Source organism: Zea mays, chromosome 5, assembly GCF_902167145.1.
Source record: "Zea mays cultivar B73 chromosome 5, Zm-B73-REFERENCE-NAM-5.0, whole genome shotgun sequence".
Lineage (NCBI taxonomy): Eukaryota > Viridiplantae > Streptophyta > Magnoliopsida > Poales > Poaceae > Zea > Zea mays.
Window position 1 is genome coordinate 218,510,787 of NC_050100.1, and position 10,612 is coordinate 218,521,398.

The 10,612-nt window shown below is 45.9% G+C and overlaps 1 protein-coding gene across 1 annotated transcript; it reads right to left on the bottom strand.

Annotated features, from left to right (window-relative positions):
- Positions 1-5,456: 5,456 nt before the first annotated feature.
- On the bottom strand, positions 5,457-9,974 carry LOC541617 (mitochondrial phosphate transporter). Its single transcript, NM_001371612.1, has 6 exons — positions 9,598-9,974; positions 7,796-8,157; positions 7,664-7,707; positions 6,150-6,364; positions 5,934-6,058; positions 5,457-5,835 (listed from the first exon to the last, which is right to left on the bottom strand). Exons 1-6 carry the CDS (start codon positions 9,886-9,888, stop codon positions 5,772-5,774), a joined length of 1,101 nt encoding a protein of 366 aa, NP_001358541.1. The 5' UTR covers positions 9,889-9,974; the 3' UTR covers positions 5,457-5,771.
- Positions 9,975-10,612: the final 638 nt, after the last annotated feature.

Below are 10,612 nucleotides of genomic sequence, written 5' to 3' on the forward strand. Positions count from 1 at the left end.
TGCCGCCAGCAACGGAGTTTTCTCTTCTTCTTTTTTATGGTAGCTTGGTGCCCTACCAGGAGTAGGGATGGCAATTGGACCCGTGGGTATGGATACCCACGGGTTTCGTACCCGGTGGACATGGATACGGGTTTGAAATCTTACCCGTGGATACTATCGGGTCGGGTACCCGAAATACGTCGGGTAGGGTACGAATAATATGTTTTATCCATGGATATCCACTGGATACCCGAATTGTGATTTGTGGCCCATGAAGCAAAGAAAAGAAGCCCAACTGCCCAAAGGCTAAATCAGCAACCGGCTAAGCTAACCCTAAATTCCCTAACTCCCTTCCGGCCTTCCCTTCCCGAGCTCCCATCCCGGCCGCCCAGGCGCTCATCCCAGCCGCCAGACCCAGGAGGCAGGACCCCAGCGCAGCAGCGCCCCACGCTAGTCGCCACATCCCCGCGCCCCCGCCCAGCAGCCAGTCCCCGGCGGCGGCCAGGCCACATCCCCGCCCAGCAGCCACTCCCAGGCGGCGGCCGCCGGCCAGGCCACATCCCCGCGCGTGCTACGCCTGTGGCCTGCGTGGCTGCGACCTGCGACGAGGAGCCTCGCGCGAGCTACGCCTGCGGCCTGCGACGAGCCCCGAGCGGTCGAGCTGCGCCTGCGTGGCTGCGACCGGTGACCGTCCCCAAGCTGCGACTGCGACTGCGACTGTGACTGGCGACCGTCTCCAACCTGCGACGTCCCCGAGCCCTAGGCCCGACCGGCGTCCCCGAGCTGTGCCTGCGCCGTCCCCAACCTCAGGTACTCAGTAGGCATGAAGATTTATATTTTACAGTACCATATCCACCGGATACCCGATACCCGACGGATACCCGGTGGGTATGGGTACGGGTCCATTTTTTTACCCGATTGACTTGGTGGGTATGGATATTTGTATAAGGGTCGGGTATGATATCGGGTCGGGTATTATCAGACCCGAACACAACCCGACCCGCTGCCATCCCTAACCAGGAGCCAGCAGCACATTGCGTCCAATGATGCTCATGCTCACACGGAGGGAGCCACGATGGATTCCTGATTCTTGCTGCATCTCCTATTCTCCTCTACTCCTTCCGGCCACGGCCACGGCCACTGCCCACCCACACCCCTACCAGATCTCGCGGAGCTCACATGCCACATGACGCGCCCCCGGGCCGGGCGGTTCGTAATCGGCGTACGTGCAAGTGGGCGTTAAACTAATTGCTGCTGGGCCTGGGCCTGTTCTTCGTTGATTTCCCATGCCGGTGTCAATCCACCAGCGGGGAGACGGCCGGGTGCAGCTAGAGATGCCAATGGGACCCGATCCCCGATTTCCCGCAGGGAATTCCCTATTAGGGGACGGGTATGAGACGAATTTAGTCTCCGCGGGGATTTAAATGGAGGAAATTTAATCCCCGTCGGGTTTGCGGGGATGGGGACGGGGAACCATCCCCCGTCCCCGTTCCCCGTGTACCCGCCCCCACGAAACTATTTTATCCAAGTTAGTCAATTTACTTGTTAAAATTATAGTAAGAACTCGGTGTATGACATATTATAAAATAGAAAACTAAACTTTAAAGTAGATGTCTTTTGTAATTTTCAATCTTGTTTGTTAAATTTGTATTAATTTGATACAATCAATTTAAATATTGTACTTCTAGCGGGGACAGATTTCTCGTGGGGTTCCTCACGGGGATAAATTCCCTGACGGGGATGGGGACGGGGATGGGAGAAAAAGTTTCCCCGTGAGCGTTCGCGGGGACGGGGACGGGGAATTTTTATCCCCATGGGAACGGGGATAGGAAGCCATTCCCCGACGGGGAAATCCCCGTTGCCATCCCTAGGTGCAGCCAATGGACTGTCAGACTCGTTCCCAGAGCTTCTCATGTCAGTTCTCGCAAGGTCAGAGTCTCGGCTCACTGCTGGTCGACCCTGACAGCGTTGTTTGTGGCTTAAACCCAGAGGTGCCGAGGTTTCCTTTTGATCACGCAAAGGTGTTGGCTGGCCATTATAGATGTCCAAACAGTGCGGGTCACCCGTTTGGCCCATGACCCGGCACGATTTTGGCCCGGTCCAAGCACGGCCCGACACGGATAGTAACGGATCCGGGCCGGCACGGCCCGTTAAACGGGCCGGGTTTGGACGACTATGAAGGCCCGCGTGCTATGGCCCGGCCCGGCACGAGCTACAGGCCGGCACGGTGGCGGCCCGAAAAAACTCACAGCCTAACCGCGACTCCCAGGCGATATAACATTATAACCGTCTACCCCAGCGGCCCAGCCCACTCGGCCACTCCCCGCACTCGCAGACAAAGACACAACCCTAACCCTAACCGCGACTCCCAGCCTCCCAGGCGATTCGGCGGCGGCGCTCCTCGTCCCTCTGGTGCTCCACGACTCCCAGGCGATTCGGCGGCGACGGCGCTCCTCGTCCCTCTGGTGCTCCGCGACTCCCAGGCGATTCGGCGGCGCTCCGCGAGTCCCGCTCTGGCCTCTGGTGCTCCGTCCTCGTCCCTCCCTATTAGTCTGTACGCAAGAAGCTAATTAGTGGCGGCAATCACGCCAGACATAGCTGGCATGCAATAGTTTTCCTAACAAGTGTACTTTGATAAGCCTTAAAAAATAGATTAGCTTCGCGCGCGGCAGAGATTCGATCTGGCACTACGACGGCATGAACTTGACCTCCTTGACTGTTTAGATTGACTAAAGAACTGTAATTTGTTATAACTGATTTGTTATGGATTGAGTTTTTGGGCGGGCCAGTGTGTGGCACGGCCTGTTTGGCACGGCGGGTTTTCGGGTCGGCCCGGCACGATCCAGACATGGACGTGCCGTGCTTGGGCACACGTCTGAGCACGTGGGCCGGCACGGCCCGATCCGAACCATTAACGGGTCATGTCTGGCCCGGCACTATTTGGACCGGGCCGAATCGGGTTCGGGTCGTGCCCGTGCCGGGTGGCCCGTTTGGACATCTATACTGGCCACTGTCTAGTTCGTGCCGTCAGCACACGCACACAGAGAACTCGTAAGGTAGTAGGTAGTAGCTAAACAATGACCGCTTCTGAGACGTCGACGCCCACACCCTCGTCGGGGGCACAGGAGCGCAGAGATGCCATCTTATTGCTTCTGAAACTTGTTTTCATTATCCCCTGGCAGAGTTGCAGTTGTATTTTAGAAGCATCTTGATGCATTGTCCCCTGGCAAAGTTGCAATTCAGGTCAGATGCATGCATCGCGAGCTGCAGATGCTTGTCCGGGCGGCCGATGGCGTGTGCTGGGAGCAGCAACCGCAGGCTTTCGTGCCGACTTCACTCACCTAATTCAAATCGGACGATCAATCAGACATGCTCCGTAATCTTTTGTTGTCAGCAAAAAAAAATTATACGTATAAGTTTAACATATAATTTACCTAACAAACTTCAACGTATAACTTATAGGTATAGCTTCAGCATGACAAAGGATATGTGTATAACTTATTCGTATGGATTGGATAGTATTACGTAGGTTTAAATCTCAAACAAATCAAAATCATTTATAATCTTTTCTATAATCTTTTTTGATCTCATCCAATCCACGTGGAACAGAAATAACATAACAAATCCTAAGTTTGCGGAAGCCATAGCGGTGATAACGACGGCTTACAATTAGTCTCATGTAGGCATCAAGAATAATATAATATTACAATGAATTACATCAATTTTAGACTTTCAGTCTCATCTGAATCTAATTTTTGTTGTTTAGGTTGTCGAACTTTGAATTACTTGGCTTGTTTAGCTCGTAAACTGTGAGTTCAAGCCAAGTCAGCATCAAGCCATAAGTTCTTTTGTCTAGCGCACTCCTTTGGGTAGATAGATTAGATAGTTAACGACATGAATTTGGTTAGATTAGATGGTTAGCAAGTGAGGACGCTAGTAGTGTGAGTTTTTTTTTTTTTGCTTTTCTCTTTAAGGGCTAGTTTGACAACCCTATTTTTTAAAGAATTTTTATTTTACCAAATGAAATTAGTTCATTTTTTCTTACGGGACGTTTGGATCCCTTCATTTTGATGGTTTCTATGATTCCAAAAGTCAATTTTATGGCCATCCAAACGACGGATTTCAATTGTGTTCCATTTCAATATCAAGGCTGATTTGGTATTCTCTCCAATTCAATTCCTTCCCTTCCAATATCAACATCCAAACAAAGCCTTAGAGGAATTGGAATTTACTCAATAAAGTAACTTATTTAGTTTGGAATTTGACATTCCACCACTTTTCAAAGTTCAGATATAAGTCTATCTTAAATTCATGGGGTGGAGGGTGGGAAATGATTTTATGCATCAGTAGAATTTGTTTCTACTCTTTAACTTACATGACACTCTTCGTCTCACTCATCTATAGTAAAAATGTAGCACATAGATATCTCCGATATCTTGTTAATAATAGTATACAGATATATTTTGCATAAAACCTAATTAGCTTAATTGGTATATGCCTAAATTACTATTATTAGAATGGAATTCAATTTCAATGATCCAAACGGGGCGTTAGAGAAATGAGAATCCCTTGAAATGGAGTTGTCAAACTAATCCTAAATATTAATAAATAACATGTCAGCTCGCTAGTTAAAAAACTAGACAAGCAAATCACCAACCAACACCAAGAGATATAGAAGCATCTTCAATAGTTTCAGGAAAAAATGGTAAATTAATGAGTTTTTCAGGTGGCTAAAAAAAGTTGGAACATATTTGTCATATTTCTGATAGCTTCTAAAATCTTAGTTAAGATTGTTTTACATCGAAAATCTTAGACTTTTTAAATTGACCTAACTACTTTCATACTTTCTATTTTATACATTTGCATACCTTTCACCTGGGCTTTAGAAACTCCTGGGGGTCTCTACTATTTCATCTGAAATTGTTGCTCCAGATTATCACTTAGGTTCTATTTGCTTTGAAAATAAAGTGGGACCATCCGGTCTTTTCTTTCAGTTACTATGGGGGTAGAATCATCTCTGCTGTCTTTTCTAAGTGCAGGGCTTCCAAATGCCGGCCACAACACAAGCGCACAAACATCAGTGAAGGGAATAGCGATGGAAACCTTACCCAGAGGGCGTAACGAGTTCCTCTGCAGTACTTTTCACGGAGATAAAAACTCCCATCTGTCTATGGCCTGTGGACCCAACATTTCCGTGTGCGTTGGATTAGCATCAAAGTAACTGCAGACGAACATCATCTCACAGGGACCCCCGGTCACCCGGAGTGCAGCTCGCTGTCTATATTGAGCCCCTCTCCGTTGATCCAAGCCATGGCTGTAGGCTGTCCCGGCGGCGCGAGGCCTGGGGAAGGCCGGGCAACAACGCGTTTGGCGACGCGACGGCAAGGCCTGCCCATCAGGACGGCAACATACGCAAACGGTGATGATGAGGACAAAGAAGCAAAATTACAGCAAATCGCATAGTTCCAGCAACGGCAAAAGGAACATCAACCGAGGTGCACTCTTTCATAAAGACCATAATGTGAAATGTAACTTTAAGCATTCCTCGGTACAGGAGGTGAACAAAACCTGCGCTCTAGAGCGTTGCCGTCCTACAAATTATTATGCATCAAGCGTAAACTTTTCCCAGCGCAAAAAAGACCTATTTCGCCTGTTTAATGAGTTCCTCTCATCAGAAGGATGACGGACAAATTTTCCGTTAAGATTAAAAAAGATTCGGGAACTAAGCTCTCGACCGGCTGATACAATTCCACTCCACCAAATATGATCTCAGGGAACACAGAAAAAAAAAATCAAGCACTGGCTTTCAATTCAGCCTCTGCTGCTGGGGCAGGTGTAACACCTCCCGTTGTTGGGCTGAAACAGAAAACGAAACAAAGAATTAGTTGGTGAGCTCTCTGAAGGATTTGGATGTTGCGGTGGTTATTCCTAAGGCAGTAGAGAGAGATACTCACAGTCCAACCATCACTTTGAATGCATCGTAAATTCCCCACTGAGCACCAGTAAGGGTACCAATCATGACGATACGAAGAGGAAGTCCTCTAGTGAAGAGACCCCAGAGACCAAGCTTCTTAACAGCCTGCAAGAATATAGCAACAATATATAACCAATAGCTAGTAGGTACAAGACGTAGATACATGTTTGATGCATGAGCAAGAATATATGCTTACATCTCCCACTGTAGCTCCCTTGGCATTGTTCAGGAAAGACACAAGGTTGTCAGCCGGGTGAGAAACAATAGCACAGAAGACACCGGCAATGTAACCACCAGCAAAGCTAATACCCAACTGGGTAGTCTTGCTGCACTCAGACTTCGGAACAGGCACAGCATGCTTGTAGATAAGCTCAACGATGGTCTCAAAGGAAGCAAACTTCATCATGGTATCTGCATACATCATACAAGGGCGATGGGTGAGTTCAGCTTATAATATGAGAATATGGCTTGAACGAGAATAGATAAAAATATATAATACAACTACCAAATTAAGCCATATGCTCTCCTATGTGCTAAAAAGAGTGCACATCTCGCTTTTCGACTCAACCAATATCAAGTTTGACCAAAAAGGGCAAACTTAGTACTGGAGGCTCCCACATGAGTGGGGTCTAGACAAGGGATAAATATTCAAAAATACAACCTGGTAACTCAGTGAAGACAACTCTCACCACTGCACCAAGCCTGCCCTTCAAGTTTGACCAAATATATAAAAATCACTAATATTTATGATACTGTATACATACCATTAGATTAATCATTCAATATATTTTCATAGTAGACCTATTTGGAGATACCATGTTTGGATACTATTTTCTATAAATCGAGTTGAACTTAAAATTGGTTGACTCCTCAAATGTTTTGTTTCTGTTTTAAGGGCTAAGGGAGTAATCCTTTAGTTTCTCAAGAAACAGCTGATTGTAGTAAAGTTACTTCTCTGGATACACAAAATCCTGTTTAGAGGCACAGATGACTAAAGCTGCTACTATGAACAGTCAGGTGGGGCAATGACATTTACTGCTACCCAAAAAATGGCATGGTACATAAAATTGGTGAATGGCAATTCTGGATCCAGACAGAGGTATGCAACAATCTAGGAAGCACCTGACTTCAAGGTGGAAAACCTCTACTAGAGAACTATAACATGCACAACATTTTTAAGGCCTTAAATTTCCATTCAAAAATGAAAATTTCAACAAATAGTTGCTAGTGAATCTCACCATCCTAGAGCCACATGCTGCATAGTCATTTACGTGCAAAAGATTAGTTGAGTACCTTTTAGTTCCAGCACAGATTACAAAAAGAATTTTTCAGAAATCATGTGTTAATGTCCTAGATTTTTTTATAAGGTGAACTTGGATTACAATTGTTACGGGCAACTATAAAAAGAACGTTGGAATAAACCCTATAAAGTGGATCGATGAAAATATAAAAGTCAATGACCAGACAGAATACAGAATGGTTGAGAATTATAATAAAGCTGAAATGCATGATGTACAGGAAACCATACAAAAAAATTTATGGATTCACAAGAAGAAGACATCAAGTGAGTTGAGCCACACAAACAAGATTAATTTTTGAACATTCAGTTTTAAAATGTTCACTAGTTTTGCAACAGTCATTCAATGCAAATAATTAAAAATAAAAGAAAGTTGTACTAAAGAGTAAAGATGGTAAGAAATATATACTTACAAGGAATCTGACGACCCCAGAGAGGAACAATTCCCTTGTAGAGCCTAAAAATATTAAGCAGCAAGAGCTATATTAGGACACATGGCCAGAAGTCAAGTCTTGAACGATATTTTTTAGAGCCAAATTGCTTACCCAAGAACACCCTCAGATCGGACAAATTTGGGGAGCCCATCACTCAATCCACGAGCAAATCCAGGTTGTGTCTGCACACGTACCTTCACAGCTTCAAAAGGGCAGAGAGCCACATCAGCAATTACCTCAGCAGATGCAGATCCTGCGAGGTAGATTAGAGTCTTGTACTTTTGGGCATACTCAGGCCCTGCAATGTCCGAGTAATACTTCTTAAAGAACTCATAGAAGCCAAACTTGCAAGCCCCCTGAGCACTGTAACCAAGCAAAGTAGGCACCCATCCCCTGAAGAAACCCCTGGCCCCTTGCTCCTTTAACAGGATACCAAATCCAGATGAGATACTCTTGTATTTCGCTGGGTCAATCTGGAAAAAATAACGAATGTTTTATGTACAAAATCCCTAATTTAAACATGGAATTAATTGCCTACACAATGAATCAGGCAGCTTAGTGTATATATACTCCCACCAGTTCAAATGTAAAACATTTTACCATTGTCATTTAAGTCAAGCTTGTTTAACAAGTTTAATGAAAAATATGTTAACATCTACAATATCAAGATATGTTAGTTTGACCTTATAGATGTTTGTGTACTTATCAATAACTTGATCAAAGTTGAAGTAGTTACCTAGGACAAAGCTAAAACAACTTATAGTTTGGATCTGAGGGAGTGCTGTTTAAAACCTAACTATAAAAAATTATCCATTACATAAAATAGAAGAGAAACAACAAGAATGTGACCCAAAAAGGAAGAATGTGACCCAAAGGAAAGATGTGACCCAAAGGAGAGAATGGAGGCTGAGATGGTTGGCAAAGCTAGAAAGACATAGATTTGAGTGGATATCAATGCCACAAACTAAAGCAGAGGTTCAAAGTAGCAATTAAATTGACCTCAAATTCAAGTGAGAAGTGTTATCTATATTGCCCCCCTGCCAAAGCATGATAGCATAACATACATGCATAAGTGGCAAACTCACTAGTTTAGTCTCCAAAACACATCAACCCTATCAGAACAAATGTGTCAATTGCCACAATAACAATTAATGGTTCATTTAGTAGCAAGTCTAGTAGAGCAGCCAGCCACCAACATGAACGATAGCCAACGAATTACGCATTCATCAGTTTGTTAGAATCATAAACAGATTGTTTCAGTGGAAAAACAGGCAGAATTTATAATGACAAATTGTTAACATCTTCAGTGGAGAACTACAATCACAATTTGTTTGACAACTAGCACCTTCTAGCCATCAATTCCAGCATTGAGCAAATAAAGTGCACCTCTTTTGGTACCAACAACGGGCACGTCAAGGAAAAAACAAAACGTTAACAACAGTGAATCACAGTTGACAGCTAATCACAATGATCAAATTCACAGGTCTAGCCACGCATTCAGAAACCTAATTGAAGCAAGTCAGAAGGGGACCTGCAGTAAGAGCAATCCACACAAAAGCTACTCAGCTAGCAAGCAGTACTACATACCATACTAAACTTGAAAAGGACATCAAGCGTACGTATGAACCAACAAATATCACAACTGGAAAGGAAACTACACGCATAGTGACGCGGGAAATGGCTAGATTCATGGCATCCAGATCACTAAGTGGAAATCGAGATCGCAAGGCCACGACTACCAAGCTCCACTCTCAACCAACCAAACACCACCAGATCCGCACGTTGTGCAGGAGCCAGGGACCATCCTGATCTGTGACTTTGACTCTGGCCATGTTCCATTAGAACCAGTGAACCTTCCCAAAATAGATCCTGTGGAGCACCGGGGCGACAGATCTAGGGTGCTACCCGCTCACCTGCATATTGCACTTGACGAGGTCGAGAGGCGTGACGGCCATGTGGGTGAGCCCGCAGCTGGCGATTCCTCCGGCAGTGCAGGCGGCATAGAAGGCCGGCGAGTACATCTCGATCTTCTCCTTGGGCGCCTGGATCGAGAACGGCACGCCGCCTCCTGCTCCAGCCGTGGCAGGCGCTGGGGAGGAGACAGGGAGGCGCGCGGCGGCTCCTGTGGCAGCGAAAGAGCGCGCCGAGGAGGCGTAGAGGAAGCTCGGGAGGAGCGACTCGCGGGAGCGGTCGGAGAGCGCCATCGCCACCGAGAGATTCGGAAGATTCGTCTCTCTCGTGGGGTTTTTGCGTGCTAGTGCCTTCTGAGAGCAATCGCGGTCGCGTGGATTTGACGAGGGACGGAGGGAGGCGGAGGCGAATATGAGGGGAGGGAGGGGGGTTTCCAACTTGCTAGGACATCGATGTCTTCGGAAGCTGCGGCGGAACGCAGAGGGGTTCGCTGAGGCTGAGTGTGGGTCCCGCGATCTCACGGGTCCCGCATTACGGTTGGTGGCACTTTATTTATGCTGCTAATAAAAAATGGTGTTTGACATTTGTTGCCTACCGTCGGAGCAATTTCCATTTTTTAGCAAGCTTTCTTGATGTTTGGCAGAGAATGAGCAGGTAGGGAGCGCATTTTCCCCATTCAATGCATTTCATCGCCCTATGTCCACCAAAAATGCATGAAGCATAGAAAGTTTACCGTTTTTCCCCTTCGATGCATTTCATCGCTCTATGATTGCATTTCATCTATGAAGATTTCAACATTTTTAGTTGGTAGCATCAACATAAGATGACGTATCCGGTTATTTTTTTTATTCATCAAAGACATGCTTACATCCCCTGCTTCTATAATATCATTAGAATCTACATTTAGCTTTTGCCAAGGTGATCGAATAATGGAGACATCGCTACACCTGATATGATGGAGATCTTATACTCCACCAAGGATCGAAAAGCTTATAGATGCTCATTCACAACGCCTTA